The sequence below is a fragment of the Marmota flaviventris genome, chromosome 10, assembly GCF_047511675.1.
Source record: "Marmota flaviventris isolate mMarFla1 chromosome 10, mMarFla1.hap1, whole genome shotgun sequence".
In the NCBI taxonomy this organism is placed as follows: domain Eukaryota; kingdom Metazoa; phylum Chordata; class Mammalia; order Rodentia; family Sciuridae; genus Marmota; species Marmota flaviventris.
The window spans coordinates 28,262,036-28,280,798 of NC_092507.1; the positions used below are offsets into that span (position 1 = coordinate 28,262,036).

Here is an 18,763-nt window from a genome sequence, read left to right on the forward strand (position 1 = left end):
GCCAAGAGTACTTGGAAGTGTTTCCTTCTGGGAAGAGGGAAAGGGTGGCACAGGTGACATGTGTTTTTCGTTAGAAGACAGGTAGAATTAATCAAAAACACACACACAATTACAGATAAGAGCATGAAGATAAGTTTTGAGACATCTGAGAGAGTGATCTGGTCCCAGGGCATCCATGACAACTGGCATCTGAGGCTTGAATGTCGGCAGCGCCCTCTCCAGGCCAAAGGATGATACATAGGCCCGGAGGGAGGAAGAAGCAAGGTAGGCCTTGCAAAACCAAAGAGAGGACAGCAACCCATCATTTCTAAAGGGAAAGAAGAAAATACACTGGTAAATTGGAGCTTGTTTATTTATAACATGTGGACACACAGAGTGCAGGGAAGACACCCACCGGACCAGAATGTGGCAGAAAGGGAATCTAGGAGTGGGGCAAAGGTGGAGTGAGAAAACACCTCAGGATCCCTCATACTTCACAGGCTCTATGCATTTTTACATCTCTAGAATACATGGAGGGAAGTGAGGCTGGCAACTTTTGATGCACAGTGGCAAGTGATCTGCACACAAACTCCTAGCTACCAAACTCCTAGAACAACAGAGCAGGTCTTCATACCTTTCCAAACTGCCGAAGAAGCTGAATGAATGCTCCTTTGCCAAAGGGGTTGGTGAGACTTGCATGGAAGGCAAGGGTAGGATAGTCCTGAGAGAGGACAGCAACCCATCGTTTCTAAAAGGAAAGAAGAAAATACACTGGTAAATTGGAGCTTGTTTATTTATAACATGTGGAAGAATCGAAGCTTGAATTACAGTTTGAATTGTGTTTCAAATGCACTGTTGCCTAAGGGAAAATGCTAGTTATAATTCTTTGAAATGTTCTTTCAAGTCTAATTGTTTTAATGCTTTGTCTTTTGTCTCATAACCAGAAAAACAATATTCCAAAAATGCCTTCATTGCTACTAAATGCAATTAATGGAACACAATGTGGAGCAGGCTAGTAGCTGTGGCAGCTGCTGCCTTCTGACAGGGCACACACTCGCCTGTCCTTGGGGCCCTGCAAGCTGTCCCATTATAGATGACCAGAGAACAAAAGGAGTTGCTGCTACCCACCATTGGTGAAGCTCACTTTGGTTGTTTCAGTAAGAACACTCCAAAAACTACTAACGTGCTCAAGAGTGCAATACCTGAATGTCTTAATGCCTAGAAGCCATGAAACTGATGTGTTAACAGATAACTCAAAGTGTACAAGAGCTGAGTGGCCTTGAGAGTCTTGTGTTTTATCAGTAGCTGTACTTACTGTGGCCCAAGTTGGAACAAGGTCACATTTGTTGAGCACAAAAATGAGATGTTTCCAGGGTTTTTCCTTTTTTAAGTAAGCCTCAATGTGAGGGGAACGGGTACCCATTGGATCTCTAGCATCAAGAACTTGAACAACAACATCTGATGAATCTATCACCTGTGAATTCAAGAGACAGAAATGGTTTGCAGAGAAAATTAAAGAGAGATGACATTTAAGGAAACTGAGGAAATAATATTTAGAGACAACCACAACTCAAGTCTGGTGAGAACAGATGCTAGCCAACCTCAATCTGACACTTGAATGTGGGCAAGTGATGAAAAAATTCAAGATTTTTCAACCTGTAACTATTTGAAACTTAACAAATTTCAAATAGGAAAGCCAACTTGGATAAGACCTATTTCATCTCATAACTACTAGAGATTATTAAACTTAATCTATCACTTCCATAAGTTTCTAGTATTGTAAGTCTCGTGTATTTTTCTAGAAAACAAAATTATTTAATTTACCTACCTTTATAGTCTTAGTTTCCTATTATGATGCTGTTTAATTATGAGACTATGCTTAAAGGTCTTTCTTCCTAGAATATTATTACACAGACTCAAAACACAACGAGTTAGGGGCTGTGGTTGTGGCTTAGTGGTAGAGCCTAGCACATGTGAGGCACTGGGTTCAATCCTCAGCACCACATAAAAATAAATAAAAGGTATTGTGTTTATATACAACTAAAACAAAATAAAACCAATACCTCAACCAGTTAAAAAGCATTGTTTGGATCAGGCTTTTTCCACCAACAAGCTCGTAGGGTATTAACCCTTTCCAGATAAGAGTTCTCAGCTATAAAACAAAACAGCTGGACTAATTTAAAACTTCTCATGTGGCTCTAACCATGTAAGATGAATCTAAATAAGAACACCATTTTGGTAGGAAATCTAAATATCAACAGGAAATATATGAATGCATCAGGTAGCTTTTACTCTTTTAAAATGCAATCACCTACAGGCTGGGGTTATGGCTCCACGGAAGAGTACTTGCCTGGCATGTGTGAGGCACTGGGTTCAATTCCCAGCACCACATATAGACAAATTAATAAATTAAATAAAAGGTCCATTGATAACTAAAAAAACATTATTTAAAAAAAATGTGATCACTTACAACAAAGGCAGTATGTGCCTGGCTGCAACATCCTGGTTTCTTTGGGGGATAGAGGACAGAATGGGTCACAGAGTCTGTACTGTGACACAGCATCCCTATATCAAAATCTGTGCTCATGAGGACACAAATCACTCACTCATTTGTGAGAATATTAGAGTCTTACCTTGTAGAGCTCACCCCATATTCTTTTGGACTGTCCCTTTTTGTAGATCTCTTCTTGGGCTTCATTTCTAAACAAGAAAGCACTCCAAATGAGCAAAAGAAGCACTATCAAGACTAAAAGGATATTTTAGGGAAAAGTCAACTTATCAGAGAAAATGGTATCAAAACCAGTAGAGATGGACTGAAAATAATTTTACAGAGAAATGTTTTTGTTTTCTTTTTTGCAGTACTGGGGATTGAACTGAAGGCCTTATACATGCCAAGCAAGCACTCTACCACTGAGCCACATCCCTAGTCTGCAAACTAAATTTTAAAGTTTTCTGTTTGTCTGTTTGTACTGGGGATTGAACCCAGGTACACTTAACCACTAATCCACATCTCCAGCCCTTTTTATATTTTATTTAGAGACAGGGTCTTGCTAAGTTGCTGAGGCTGGCTTTGAACTCAGCCTTTCAAGCGGCTGAGATTACAGGCATGTGCCACCATGGCCGACTCCCAGATTGAATTTTAAAACTAACCATACCCAAGTGTCCATCAATAGATGAGTGGATAAACAAAAATATGATAAACACATGAATGGAATATTATCTAGCTTTAAAGGGAAAGAAATTCTGGCACATGATACAACATGGATAAACCTTGAAGACATTAAGTGAAATAAGGCAGGCACAAAAGGACAAATACTGCATGATTCCACTTACAAGAGGCAGGTACGTAGGTGAGTCAAACACTTAAATGGTAGTTAACAGGGGCTTGGGCAGAAGGGAGCAGGAATTAGCACTAAAAGGACACATGGTTTCAGTGGGATGAAGTTTGGGAGGTGGGCAATGGTGATGATTGTATAATGTAAATGTACTTAAAGCTGTTGAACTGCATACTTAGGATGGTAATTTTTTTTTTTTTAATACCAAGAATTGAGTCCAGGGGCACTTTACCACTGAGCCACATCCCCAGACCTTTTATATCTTGAGACAGGGTCTCAGAGCCTTGCTAAGTTGCTGAAGCTGGCCTCAAACTTGTGATCCTTTTGCCTTAGCCTCCCAAGGTGACTGGGATTAAAAGCAGGTGACACCACTCCTAGCTTAAAATGGTAAATTTTAGGTATATTTCACTACAATAAAAAACTAACCAGCAAAAATGGCTGTAATGAGGCTCAATGTCAAAGAATCATGAAATATCCTTGGCAGGATCTGAATCACCATCTATACTCCATAGATACTATGTAAAGTAAGGACATTTTTTCGATAAATGACATTTTTTAGAATCTGTTCATTTACTAGTTTCAAAAACATTTACCCAAGGAAACAAAACAAAAATAGACTTGCCTTTCTCCATTACCTACTGTACATTTTGGAGGAGGAAAAAAATTCTAATCAGAAGAAGACATGAACCCAACTAGAAAGTTCAAATAATTCTTGTAAACGGACTTGCTACCTGTTTTTACTTGGCCTCAAAAGGCCTAACATTATCTCTAGGAGGTCCAAAGCTGGTGGGCTGACAGCAATGAAGTCACATTGCTGTTATCATTGGACAATGCCTCTTCACATTAATAGGGCAAACCCTCCCTCTTGTTAGAGAGACTTGTGGGGGAAAGTGGAGCCCTGCAGTGTAAACCTCTCAAGAGAAGCTAAACTAGAAAACGTGGCAGCGGCCCATCGAAAAACATGCACACATTTAACACTATAATGTGCCCTGTAGGATTTATCTTGGAGGAATAATTAGGGATGAAGACGATTTAGCCACATTGATCATTCTCCCTCATGTTATTTACCATATGGTAGAACCATAAACCAGCACAAATGTCTAAGTCGGACTGGCCACAACAAAATACCGCTGATAATAAACATTACGTGTAGGTGATTGACATGGAAATATATGATTTTTTGCGGGGGAGGGGATTGTTACCGGGGATTAAACCTAGGAGAGCTTTACAACTGAGCTACATCCCCAACACTTTAAAAAAAAAATTTTTTTTTTTGTACTGGCAATTGAACCCAGGAACACTTAACCACGGAGCCACATCTCCAGTCCTTTTTTGTATTCTAGAGACAGGGTCTCACTGAGTTGCTCAGGGCTTCACTAAGTTGATAAGGCTGGCTTTGAACTCCCGATCCTCCTGCCTCAGCTTTTGGAGCCACTGGTATTAGCACTGCAGGGCTCCATTTCCCTGTACAAGTTTCTCTAACTAGAGGGAGGTTTTGCCCTATTAATGTGAAGGGGCATTGTCCAGTGACAGCAGCGAGGTGACCTCATTGCTGTCAGCCACAAGCTTTGGACCCACTAGGGATAATGTCTGGCCTTTTGAGGCCAAGCAAAAACAGATATGTGCCACTGCACCCAGCCACTAATTTTATTTTTTAATATTGAGACAGGATATCTATCGCTAACTTGCTGAGGCTGGCTTGGTTTTGTTCTTATATTTTTGTTACCAGGGATTGAACCCAAGGGTGCTTAACCACTGAGCCACATCCCAGCACTTTTTATTTTATTTTTTTTTTAATTTTTTTTTATTGGTTGTTAAAAACATTATAAAGCTCTTGACATATCATATTTCATACATTAGATTCAAGTTGGTTATGAACTCCCAATTTTACCCCAAATACAGATTGCAGAATCACATCGGTTACACATCCACATTTTTACATAATGCCCTATTAGTAACTGTTGTATTCTGCTACCTTTCCTATCCTCTACCAGCCCCCCTCCCTCCCCTAGCACTTTTTATTTTGAGACAAGGTCTCACTGGGTTGCTTACAGCCTTGCTAAGTTGCCGAGGCTGGCTTCAAAGCTGTAATCCTCCTGCCCCAGCCTTCAGAGCTGCTAGGATTACAGGCATGCACCACCACGCCCAGCAAAATATATTCTCAGTAACACAGGAAAACACAAATAAAAGGCAAGTTAAAATAGATGAAAGGTATTATATTTGTAAATAAAAAATGAGTATAAGGAAGACCTAAAAGGATATGTATCAGTGACTGATTCTGAACCTTCTTTGGGTTATAGATCCCCTACATGAATTTGATGAGAGTTATGAACTATTCCTCTCTTCAGCTCCAAAACAAAACTAAATGAAAACAAAACAACAAAATTCCACTACTTGGAGCTGGGGTCATGGCTCAGTGGTAGAGCACTTGCCTAGCATGTGTGAGGCACTGGGTTCCATTCTCAGCACTGCATATAAATAAATAAATGAATAAAATAAAGATCCATCAACTTAAAAAAAAATTCCACTACTTTATGTGGGTTCATAATTATCTATATTCTCTTCAGAGGATCACAGGCCACCATAAACACTCAGTGGTTAATTGTTGATAGTTAACGAAGTATTAACAATGCTTTTAATGAAGTAATGGGATTATGAATTATTTTCTTTTTGCTGCATTTTTCAACTTAAATGTATTTTCTAATTTGTCTATGATGGGATATACTACTATTATAATGATGAAGAAAATATCATTTATTTTTATTTGGGGGATGAAGAGATCTGTGACAATCAAGCCATCCTAAATAGTTTTCCATCTGGACTGAATTCCACCAATATTTCTGGTCTAAGGAAACAGGAGAACTCTCTATATCAACACTTCATACAGGCAAAATAGGTAAAACATTTTGTTGCAGAGGAGCAAATGATGAGACTCATGCAAACTTTGACAGCATACCTCACACCAGTATCCTCAGTTACCAAATCACGATCCTTGCCCTTGTCATAGCTGTCAGTGGACATTTCAGCATTTTCTACGAGAGACTGCATATCGCTTGCAAATAGGTTTGGCCGCTTCCTCTGAGACTTAGGGCCAAATGTAGTTTCAAAACTTTCAGTATCAAGAATGTGCACCTTTGAGTTCTAAAGGGAAAGGAGAATTAGAGATAAAACTAAGGAAAGCACTGAGGAAAAGCAAAAATTTTAAAACCGATCCAGTAAAGGTTTTCTGTCTTTATTTTTCCAGAGCTCAACCACATTGAAATCTAAGTGAACATGAATTTGGTCTAGTTTCAAATCAGAAATGCTTATTTAAATAGCACAAACACTTGTTCTATTCTGAAGTTCTGTGAGCTTCTTTGGAGGAACACAAAAGTATTGAATTAAAGAAAATATGAATAGTTGTGTTTAAGATTTGCCAAAACTCTGCTTTATTTCATTTATCATAAAGTTTAGTCAAATGTAATTAAGGCTACAATGATGAAAATTAACTTATCTTTTCTTTTTTTTTTTTTGAGTTTTCAAATGAGTGCATAAAGTTTGCCAAATTCACAGATTTTGTCAAGGACAATCATACTCAAATTTGTGTTTTTTTTTAAACCAACTGTAAATGCCAACCTTTTCTTGGAAGTTAAAGAAAAAAAATTTCTTTCATGGCGAAAAGGAATCGCTTGTTTTGTAAGATGCATTTTAGTTTCAGATAACATTTTCCCTAATTTAGGTAACATTTTTATTAAATGCACATGGAAAGTCTTTAGATGAAAAACATCTAGCAAAAGTCCAAAATAATACTTTAGATGTGATAAAAGGAACTTGATACTAACTAGAACTTGATGTGCGGTAAAGGAGTTACAGGCATAGGAATTCTTGAAGCAGGATAAAAGTCAAAGATTGAGTTAGGATCTATCACGTAACAGAATGTTGAGAGCCAACAGAGAACCACCTTTAAAAAATAAAGTAAAATCACCCCCTTCCCCTTGATACAAACTCCAAACCTCAGGATGACAGAACAACTTTAACTGATCTCCCCTTCCAACCTTTAAAGATCTTTAAACTACTATCACTTGCTTGGATTCTCTAATCCACCTCTTAGTTTACTTGTATCCTCAGGGAACATCCCCAAAACAGAAGAATCACATTTTGTATAGGAATTAGGTTCTAAAATCAAGTATGACCAAAACTATTCCCGAATATATCTTAGCTTAGAAAATACACTGTCCATAAGCCTACTACATTGTACATATTAAAATACACATGTAAAGTAAGTTGCATCATTTTTATTGTATTGCTACAGAAATACAGTTAATTCTTTTGGGTATAGGTAAATGAACACAGGGCACTTTATTACTAGCTACATCCCAGCCCTATTTTATTCTTAATTTTCTATTTTGAGACTGTGTCTTGCTACACTGCTAAGGATCCAACTTTGTACGGATCCTTCATAACTGTATCCATTTCCTCTGTGATCCTCCTGCCTCAGCCTCCACATTAGCTGGGATTATTAGTGAGTAGCACCTCACCAAGCCAGAAATACAGTAATTCTAATACATATAAGCTGAATGTGCAAAAGTCAAAGTATACCTGATTTGACTAAAATGTGCAGAATGAGATTTCAAAGCAAACAGATATCACACTAAAATAAAATAGGTAAGGGCTTTCAAGGCAAAAGCAGAAAACCTACTGATTTAAGAATTTTCCTGTACCATAATCCAAGCTGAGTAGTCCAATTGCAGACCCTTCATCCTATGTATCAGATATTTAAGTACTGGATTTTAGGAGCACCGAGCAACTGGAACAAGCAACAAAGCAATAAATCTGTAATAGAACCTCTCTATTCTTCCCATAAACAGGATTCAATAGCTGGTTAGAAGATGGCTTTAGGGAGAACAGACAAAGAGAACAAGGGAAATGAGCAACTTGCCTGTGGTTCATGAATTGCACTCATGTGTTTCCCTGAAAGAAAACAGCCATTCCACTAATAGGTGCCATTCTTTTAGTCCATCATAAAACAAAACCTAATTGACAAAACCTGAGGCAATAACCAGGCCTTGGTTTTTATTTTGTTCTGCAAGTAAACACTTTTCTTTGAACTGCTTAATCCATGTAATGCATGTCAATGTTTCCTCCCCTCCTTATACTGGAACTGAAGTGTATGTACTGGCTATGTTTCTGGGAATTATTATTCAATGCAAGCAAAAACATGCAAGCCAACATTAGGCGATGTCTGTGTTCCATGTGACACTCATCCCACTCTTGCCAGATTGTCCTTCCCACTCCAGCAATCAACAGCCAATCTGAATGGCACACCCCCCGCCCCCCCTCCGGCTGAAAAGCATTTCCAGGGGCCTCACAAAAGCTGAGAAGCAAGCAAGCAACACCAAAGGCCTCCTTCCAACTCGGTCCTAATCCTACATTTCTCCCCCAGTCTGATGGAATTACCACTAAGACAAGTTTGGATACCGAAGAAAATGTTAAGGCTCACAGAGAAACCTAACAAAGGGTACATGACGGGCAGGCCAGAGTAAGGACTAGAATTCAGGTCTTGCTCAAAGACCTGTTTTGATTCACTACATTACAGCATGTTCCTCACAAAACTTAAAGTGAGGACCCTAACGAAGATAAAGAGAGAAGTCTCAGAAAGTTCAAAGTTTATTAAAGTCAAAGACAAACAGGTTAGACAGGTTGCCTGCATGCAGTCTGCCTGAGAAATTCTATCACCAAAGATACCCTACATCTTACATGAGGCTGGATTCGGTCATGGAGAAGAGACATTGGTAACTTGCTTTGCTTCATGACAACTTTGTATGGATCCTTCATAACTGTATCCATTTCCTCTTGAAATTTTTGTAATGATGCTTGCTTAATCACACGTGTGTTTCCTGTTTTACAAATAAAGAATGTTGCCATTTAATAAATAACTTAGTTTTACTTCTATACCCACCTTCCCACCAATACAATGAAAGGCATGACACTAAGTTACTCTCCAAGCACCTAAACATCCAATCCCCACAGTTATTTTCAAACTTGAGAGAGGAGAGGAAACAACCAAGAAACTGCCTTTCCTGCATTCATACACCATGAATTAATCTACTACCCAGACATACAAGGGAATTTAACAGTTTTCCAAGCCCAATTTCCTGGCTGAATGAAACTGAAAAATAAACATCACCCTATGGGACTAAGATTTGAAAAATGTCCTACTTCCTTCTCATTCTGGCAAAGAAATCTGGAGCCAATCACAGCTCATCAATTGATGTAGACCAGGAACCTTGAAGCTCAGAAACGCAACAGTCGTAGTTACAATTTTTAGGGTTACGAATATTAATCATTAAATCCACCAAAGAGAATAAAATGAAGCCCTAAAACACACCCTGGAGAACATCTTAAGTGACAGATCCTGAAGAAAGTACTCAATTAAATAGCAGCAGCATAACAAATTCAAAATATCAAGGCACTGTTGACAGAAATGCATAAAAGACACTCCCTGTATGTTAGGCACTATTCCAAGCACTTTACATGTATTTATTAATTTAATTGACACAACAGTTTTGTGAGTTGGTACTATTTTTATTCTTTTTTTTTTTTTTTTGCAGTACTGGGGATTGAACCCAGAAGCACTTTACCACTATCGTATCTCCAGTCCCTTTTATTCTTAGTTTTGAGACAGGATCTCACTAAGTTGCCTAGGCTGGCCTCAAATTTGTGATCCTCTTACCTCAGCCTCCTGAGTTCCTGAGATTACAGGTTTATTCTCATTTTACATAAGAAATTAATAGACTTAACAATTTTACCCAAATTCATACAAATGGCAGAAGTTGATTCCAAACTCAGGCACTCTGGATCTACAGTCCCAGTACCCATGCTAAATGCTCCTCTACAGTCTTCTTTGACATTTCTTTTTTTTTTTTTTTTCAGTACTGGGATTGAACCCTGGGCCTTGCACATGCTAGGCAAACACTCTAGCACTGGGCTACATCCCTCATCCCCTTTTTGACACTTTTTTGTTTTGCACTTCTAAAGGGGTATCCCAACAAAAAGTGTAAAAGATATTCAAAAGACATTGCCATCTGCCCCCAAGCAAGGAGTTCAAACACCAGGTAAATGATGACCATCACATATCTTACCAATGGCTATTGGAAAAGCTGAAAAGTCAAAAGGAAGAAGCCTCAATAGGAGATAATCTACTCACTCCTGGAAGCACCAACAGTGAGATCCACTCTGGGAGTTAATGGCACAAACACATCTGCAAGGCCACCTTTCAAACAGTAATCTCTCTAGGCAACCAGAAATTAAAGGGTAAGAGTTCCAAGGTCTGTGAATGCTAGTCATTAAGGATTGTTTTTATCTGCTTAAGACGGTTCACTTACAATTAAGAATGATAAGCTCTCTTCAAAAAGAGACTTAAGAAATCTACCACTTTCCCCAGTACTTCTATTACGGGTACTTTTTATCCCTTCTTCCTATAATTTTTGAGTTTCACTCACCAAAAGCTCCTTTTAGACACTTAAAATGCCTTTTAGATGTTTAAACATTCTAGTCTTTCCCATACAACATTCGTTCTGTTGCACAAAATAACAAGGGACAGTACTCACCAAACCATTTAATATTTGGCTCTACTCGTGCCACTGTGCCAGAAGCTACTGTTGACTGATACTGCAGAGGCTTAATCACTTTACCACGACTGTTCCTAAATTGAGGAAATAACAGATTCTGGTTTGACGACAGAAGAAAGGCAACAGCAAAGCTTGGTTTACAGAATACCCTTTCCATCAAAAGGACTTTTTTTTTCTTTTAAATGATCATGCAGTACAGATTTCAGTAAACAAAAAGTACTTCTATATTTGAAACAGATTGCCCAAAAGTCATTTAACCTCTTGCAACAGAGCACGTAATGATTTCTGCTAGATGAGTAACAATGCTATGTTTAAAAATCTGCTCACTGTTTGTTTGCTTTTTTTTAAAAAAAAAAAAATCACATATTTGAGTTTTTTGGTAATTATTTGAAGCCTGGTTTAAATGAATTTTAAGTAGAGGATGATTTATTCTGGAACTCAAAATTCTAAAACAAACTGCAAAGAGGTGACTAAGGCAGATTAAGTTCACTGATGTTTGTGTTTTAGACACATCTTTTAGAACAGATGAAGAATCTAATTACCAAACAAATTAAGACCAGCTAGCAAAATGCCACACTCAGCAAGTCCCTAGGGTGGAGGCTGCCTCAGCAGAACTGAGCTGGGATGAGTTTCCAAGTGCCACAATGTTGTGATCTAAAAAGTCTGGCACTGAAAAACAGTTTTTCTAGCAGTTTTCATAACTGTATACTTTGATTTCTACCTGATGGATATTTAATTCTGAGATTTAACATGCCCTTCGTGGAGACCTGGGCTGTGAGGAGCAAGACACTTGTCACCTGTTGAAAGTACTATGAAACAATCACTATTTCACCATCCACTACCCATGCGTTTAGCCAAAAATGAATGACTTATGTTGACGACACTCATATAGAAGTGGTATTTGACAACATATTACTCCTGTTTGGGGAAAGTGAGGGTGGGAACACCAAAGGCTTAACAGGTCTCAGCTACAAGTCAAGGGTACAAAGGAAAGGGGAAAGGATGGCAATACCCAGTCCTCACCTGCGCTCCTTTTGTCTATACATATTCAGGCGGCGGATGGTGGCACGGTCCCTCATGTTTTGGCCTCCTGCTCCCTGTACTCGATCTAGGAAGGGCAGAAGTAAACAGTACACTATTTGATAACCAATAAGGATGGTCACTGCTCAAACTGAACCATGTAGCTCACCCACACTGTACAAACTACACCACAAAATCTCTATTTTTTCCATATGTTGCTCCAATAAGCTATTACTTAAAGCTACATGGTATGAAAAAATGTATCCAATCTTTGATCTTCAATATGATTATATATGATAATAGCTAATATTTTAGCTTAATTATGACAATGAACAATCCATATTACAGTCATTATCTCACTTAATCTATACAATAATCATATAGAGATACATTATGTCCATGCTGGCAGCTAAGAATTCAAGGCACAGACACTTTGCCTAAAGTCACAAAGCTATGAAGCAGCAGAGCCAGAACCAAATCAAAATCTGTGCTCTTACACTCAAGACGCCTATCTACGTCTTAGTTTAACCAATACTGGTGCCTGACACATGCAAGGCACCATGGACACTACAGTTTTAATATGGAATTGTTCTTAATGCTCCAGTTTCTTAACTTCCTAATTAAAAAGTTGTCAATTTTAGTCTAATTAAAATAAGTAGGAATCCTTCCTTCTACCCCAGAGAGAAAAAGAATGTCAAATAAACAAGGTAATACTAGCCTAGCTTCTCACCTAAGGAGCCCTTCAAGTCACCTGCTCTTGAAGTAAAAATGCAGTAAAAAACTGCCTGGCATCATAGGACTGGGGACTCTACTAAGAAGTGTGGCCACCATGACAAGCCACATCCTCTATTTTGGTTCAGTCTCTTCACCAAAAAAAAATCATGACCTCTGACAGCCTTTTGGGGGCTAATATTCTCAGATTCCAGTCTACAAAAACTGGATTAATTTATCATCCATCCAGGAAAACATTCAACACATGCTGGGTGGACAAAAATTCTTAACCATATTTAAAAACAAAGTTTGACTAACTAAATCGGAATGAAAGGGACACCCGTACCCCCACCAACTTATCTTGTTCACCTTGTAGGTGAAACCTTGCCAAAATTTAGACTCATATCCAAAAAACACCTGGACTGAAATGACCATACTTATCTCTCTAGGGTTTCCTAGTCATTTTTACCGGCGAGGAAGAATGCACGGGCCCTTTCTCGTTTAAATGGTCAAAGCTAAGGTGGCAGGGGAGTGGAGTCACGTGTGAAAAGCCCACCGGGTCGGCCTAGGCCACCCTCAAACTATCTTTCTCTGCATCTCACAGGCTGCCAGAGGCCCGGGCTTCGCTGTCCTCAACCCCCACCGACTTTCAACCAGGTGACTGCAGTTCGGCCTGCAGGGCTAGCGAGCTGTCAAACCTCCCCGGTGTCCCCAACTGAGAAACCACCTCAAACGCTGGTTGGCTTCTCCCTTCTCATCCCCCAAAGCCACTGGGCTCGAGGTCACCCCAAGCGACGCCACTCAGGTGCCCTCCTTTCCCTCCGACCTCCCCCATGTCTCCTCCAAGCTCCCCCTCCGCGAGCCCCGCAGCCCGTACCCGGGTTTGTGCTGGCCTTGGAGGGGTTGATGGTGCTCTTTCCTTTGAACTTGGGTTTCACCATCTTGCCGACGGGACCGGGACGGTTCTGGCTGTCGATGGGTAAACGAGCGCGGAACTCCCCAGGCCCGCCGAGGGAACGCGCGTGAACCACGCAGGACCACGAGCGCGAGGATACGTCACTTCCGCTCGCGCCACGCTCTTCCCCGGCGCGACTTCCTGCGAACGCGCGGCGCGCGCCTTCTCACTCCTGGCCCCGGCCCTGGCCCCGCCTCCGCTCCTGTCTTAGGCTTCACGCTGCGTGGAGCGCCCGACCACTCCTGCCCTAGCAACCGCCAAGCTGCCCCGCCATAGCAACCTCCTAGTTACCCTAGGAATAAGGCACAGAGCTCCTAGTTGGGTCCACCCCCAAATAAAGAAGGCTCTTCTCATCCAGCGGGGTGGCTTACTCCTGTAATCCACAACAACTCGGGAGGCTGAGGCAGGAGGATTGCAAGTTCAAGGCCAACCTGAGATCTTAGCAAGACTGTCTCAAAATAATAAAGGGCTGGGGATGTAGTTCAGTGCTAGAGTATCCCCCGGTTCAATCCCCACTATCCTCCTCGCCCCCCCCCCCCAAAATAGTCTCTTCTTAAGCCAACACAACCTTAATTATCCTAGGAATTTGTCCTCTAAACCCTTCCAACCTGGACGACCACACAATAGCCAAATGTCAATCAGTACTCAGAATTGTCCTGATCTTCTTCCTTAAAACTCTAGGCTGAGGGAGTAGCTCTAGGAGTGTGGCACAGAGACCCTGAGTTCAATCCCAGCACCACAAAACACCTCTTATGGTCTAATGTTTTACCATCATAGGGGTGAAGGGGGGGGGAGAACTGATTGATGGATTCAATCAGGGCATCCCTACAGAATTCTGTGGCATGGCCCCTGCTTATTTATCTTACTTTATTTGTAGCGCCCTCTGACATTTATGGCAGATGCTTCCTCTGCCTGGATCACTGTTTCCCTGAAACTTTTGCAGAGCTGGTTCCTTCTGGTCATTCAATTCTACTGTTAGGGTTGTAAGAACTAGCAAATAGAAACACGGGACACCATTTAAATGTGAATTTTAGATAAAGAATGAATCAATTTCTTAGTGTAAATATATGCTGGTACAGCTGGGACATACTTAACACTAAAAATTTATTGTTCACCTGTAATTCAAATAGAACTATGTGTCCTGCATTTTATCTGGCAACCCTTCCCTTTGGGAGAAGTCTTCCATCTAAGCTGGGTAAATCACCTTCATTATTCCACAGTGATTCAGTTACATTATTCTGTTTTATTTACTTCATGATGCTTATCACTGGCTGAAATTATCTTATTTACAATATTGTTGGAGGCATCCCCAATATTGCAATGTGAGCTTCTTGAGAGCAGGGAATTTGTTCACTACAATATCCTAAAAAAAAAATCAAGGTCAAAGTTTCAACCAAGAAACCAACCCTCTGTTTTGGTACCCCAAGTTTCCCTCATCACTGCACCCTGGGGATTGGTCAAAGAGGACATGGTTTAATGGAAGTTAGGAGGGCTTTCTGCCGCTCAGCTAATTCTATAAAAACAATTTGTTATAAAGTGAGGCATTCTGATTGAGGCGGGATGATTGTGTAGTTCTGAAAAATATCCCCAAATGTTATTTCTAGAGCAAAAGTGGTCTAAGTCCTAGATGAGAACTAGATGTAGCTTCTCTCTCTTGAACTTCACTCTTACTGCCCCAAGGGTAAGTGTCATGAGATTAAACACAAGTTTTCTAGGTAGGTCCTGCCCCTGGCATGTGTCTAAGGGATCTCTGAGCTGGTTGGAGAAAACTTTACACTCAGTGAAGGTCTAAAGATGCCCCTTTCCTGCCCCAACTGTCCCACTGATTCCCAAAATGAGGGTCCAATATCCTCCTCCCAGAGAGAGGATTAGGTTAATGTGTTTCTGATGCTTCGACTTGGTGCAAACCAGAATAAACACGAATGGCAAAAATCCCATGAGCTCATGCATGCTTTGATCAGAGACATAATTTCATTATGAAATTTTGAATCGGGCTGTTGTGAAGTCTTGCCAAAGAGTTTCATTTTCCCAGATGATACGATGGGTCGTTTCTCTCCTGTTCTCATCCTCTGCTCACATTCATCACACAAACTTTCCATCTATTTTTAGAATCTGACCTATCAATCCTTTTACAACTGTGTTTGCTCATCCTGACCACCAACCTCAGTTTCACCGGCAGATACTGACCTCGATGGAGGTGGGTCATGCTTCAGTGACTGGCTTGGTTTGCCTGCCCTGCTTCCTACAATTGTAATACTGGGATAGTTTTTCACTCTTTTTTTTTTTTCCTGATGTCATGGCAACTGGAGGAGGCTAGACACCTCCAGGCTTGCAGTCCCTCAGCTTTAAAACAGAATAATTTAGCTACCCTGCAAAGCTGCAGGATAATTATATGACTTATGGTACAGGAAAGCATCACAGATGTGGTATGCACCATGCAGATGGGATACTTTCTCTTTTTCCCCCTAGAACAAGAGGTAGTGCCTCATTCCTTGAAGTCTTGCTCCCAGTAACCGGGTCTGTGTGAATGGAAAGAACCCAACAGAGATTGGTTGGAAATACCACCTTTCTGAAACCAGTGGACTGGAGTTTTTCATAAGAAACAGATTTTTTTGGGGGGGGGGCAGTCCTGGGGATTGAACCTAGAGGTGCTTTATCACTGAGCTACATTCCCAGCCCTTTTTTATTTATTTATTTTTTTTAAATTTTAGACAGGGCCTCACTAACTTGTTAGGGCCTTGCTAAATTGCTGAGACTGGCCTCAAACTTGCCATCCTCCTGCCTCACCCTCTCAGGCACTGTGCTTATAGGGGCACATGATGGCGCCAGGCTTGAAAGCTCAGATCTTGACCTTGCTTCTGTCTTCACCCTGCCATTGGGGGTTGCAGCAGCTCCTAAGGCAGGCTTTCTTAGAGTGTGATCAGAGGATCACCATCATCAAAATCACTTGGAAGAGATGGTTAGAAATGGAGGCTCCTAGGGGCCAGGGATGTGGCTCAAGCGGTAGCGCGCTTACCTGGCATGCGTGCGGCCCGGGTTCGATCCTCAATACCCCATACAAACAAAGACGTTATGTCTGCCGAAAACTAAAAAATAAATATTAAAAATTCTCAAAATAATGGAGGCTCCTGGGCTTTATCCCTGAGCTTCCAAAGCCAGTCCCTCTGGGGTGTGGGGCCCAAAGAACCTACACTTTAATGATTCTTTTCTTCCTTTTTACTGTGCTGAGGATCAAACCCAAGGCCTTGTACTTGCTAGGCACAGGCTCTACCACTGAGTTACATCCTTACCGCTAGTGATTCTTGTGTGCAAAGCTTTGCGATCTGGAAAGCAAAGTCTTTCCCCCAAATCACCTTGAGGCATTCAGACCAGCTGGCCAGAAGGCAGGCCTGGAAGATCTGGCTTTTCCCACCTACCTTACATCCTCTCATTCTTTCAGCAGAGCCTGGGTGAAGGCTGCAACAGAGTCTAATGCTCTCTGAAAATATATGTCTTGGCTCTGCCCCAAATGTCTTGATATTTATGCCGCAGCCGGAGGGTCGTTATCCTTTGGCAACGCTCCATTGTAAGGCCATTAGCTCTTAATTAGTGCCAGCTTGTTGGTTTATGCTTCCCAGTTGAGCTGCAGCAAAGGCTCCTCGGCTGGCTCCCTTTGGGTCTCTCTCCTCTGGCAAAGCCATGATGCATCGATCCCTGTCTGCTGTGGCCAAGCGTTAGACATTGGAGTGGCTGCCGCTTAATGCCAAACAGTCCTAGTTCCCAGGCAGGAGGCTCCAGACCCTGCAAAAACAGGGAAGGACTCAGAATGTATTTACAGAGTTTTATCATTTTGTTTCATTTGAAGAAAACAAAATAAAAGAGAGAGAGAGAGAGAGAGAGAGAGAGAGGGTATGTTTGTCCTTGGTAATACAACCTCAATGGTTTATCCAGGAAATATTTTACAAAATAAGGTGTGTTAATTTGGGGCTTCCCTGGCCAAAGTGCCCTCAGTTTTCAGTCTGGGTTGCCTGGGATGCTTTTGGATAAGGACACAGCAAGCTGGCAGCCTGGCTAGCTATGAAAAGCAGCTCTGGCAAACCCTAAGAAACTTCTCTTTGTGGATGATGTATCTCTCTGGTCACCACTTATAAGTGGGAAAAGCAGTCGACATTAGTCTTGGTATTCAGTATTCATCACATTGCCGGGTAAGGAGCTCTTCAAAAAGATCCCTAGATTAAGCTTTGGAAAATAACCCGCAGCCTTTCGTTTCTTCCTATGGCTGGATCCCTGTGGACCTCAGCATATCCCGCTTAAGAAAACTCTGAGAAGCGCTTTTATGAGATGCCGTTAAGGACCTCTAATTTTCAGCCTGGTTTAGAGAACTCAAGGTCGCTGGCTATGTCCTGAGAAATGGATCCAGAACGCACACTGATGGTGGGAACTTCAAGTATGATTCCAAATTGTAGATCATTGTGCCAGCTCCAGGGAGGCTGGGAGGGCCCGTATTAAACCCTCTCTCCAGAATCAGTGTGTTTCCTATTACACTTGACATCTATCTGTCCAATGATCCTTTTGATTTCCAAGACATTAGACTAAATCTTTGTGTAATTCTTTACCCCCTCATCGCCTGCTCACCTTCTCCTTTTTCCTTAGGAAAACACTTTTTAAAAATGTTAACCAGGTCCCTTGGACTGTTTCCAGAAGAATAATGTCACAGCAAAGAATCTGCAAAGTCATCTCCTAAAACCAGTGTATCAAGGGGAGGTCTACCAGTCTTGCCCCAAGGGCAGCTTCTAGCCAGCAAGATGTTGAGATGTTCCTTGACTTCCTCCATCATTCCTGTTCCACTGTCCAGTCTAATCTAGACTGGGAACGAAATCTTAATTTCAAAATAGAGATTTAGGCCAAGGTGTGGAGAAAGAACTGAGCAAAACCTTATTTGTGTAACTTTTTAGAGCCTTAATTAAGATAAGTCTACCAGTTTCCCATCTTTGGCAAAAGCTTCCCTTCCAACACACCATGCAGCCCAGGAGAGAGGAGTCTTCTCATTGCTTCAAACACATATTTGAGAAACATGAGCGTTATCAGTTTTGCTTCTAGTTAGAGCTGGGCGAATCACTGAGATGCCTCTCCGCTGTGCCCAGGACATGGGGCCACAGACTTCTGCTGTGCTT

The 18,763-nt window shown here is 41.1% G+C and overlaps 1 protein-coding gene across 1 annotated transcript in view; it reads right to left on the reverse strand.

Moving 5' to 3' along the window:
* Window positions 1-13,714, reverse strand: part of Gnl2 (G protein nucleolar 2) — a 28,450-nt gene extending 14,736 nt beyond the window's left edge. Inside the window, exons 1-8 of the mRNA XM_027937356.2 lie at window positions 13,533-13,714; window positions 11,948-12,032; window positions 10,904-10,998; window positions 9,051-9,190; window positions 6,271-6,455; window positions 2,613-2,679; window positions 1,295-1,453; window positions 614-727 (exon numbers count right to left, since the gene is read on the reverse strand). Of these exons, the coding sequence (XP_027793157.2) occupies window positions 614-727; window positions 1,295-1,453; window positions 2,613-2,679; window positions 6,271-6,455; window positions 9,051-9,190; window positions 10,904-10,998; window positions 11,948-12,032; window positions 13,533-13,596 (909 nt within the window). The 5' untranslated portion in view covers window positions 13,597-13,714. The remainder of the gene's footprint in view (window positions 1-613; window positions 728-1,294; window positions 1,454-2,612; window positions 2,680-6,270; window positions 6,456-9,050; window positions 9,191-10,903; window positions 10,999-11,947; window positions 12,033-13,532) is intronic.
* Between the last annotated feature and the right edge of the window lie 5,049 nt (window positions 13,715-18,763).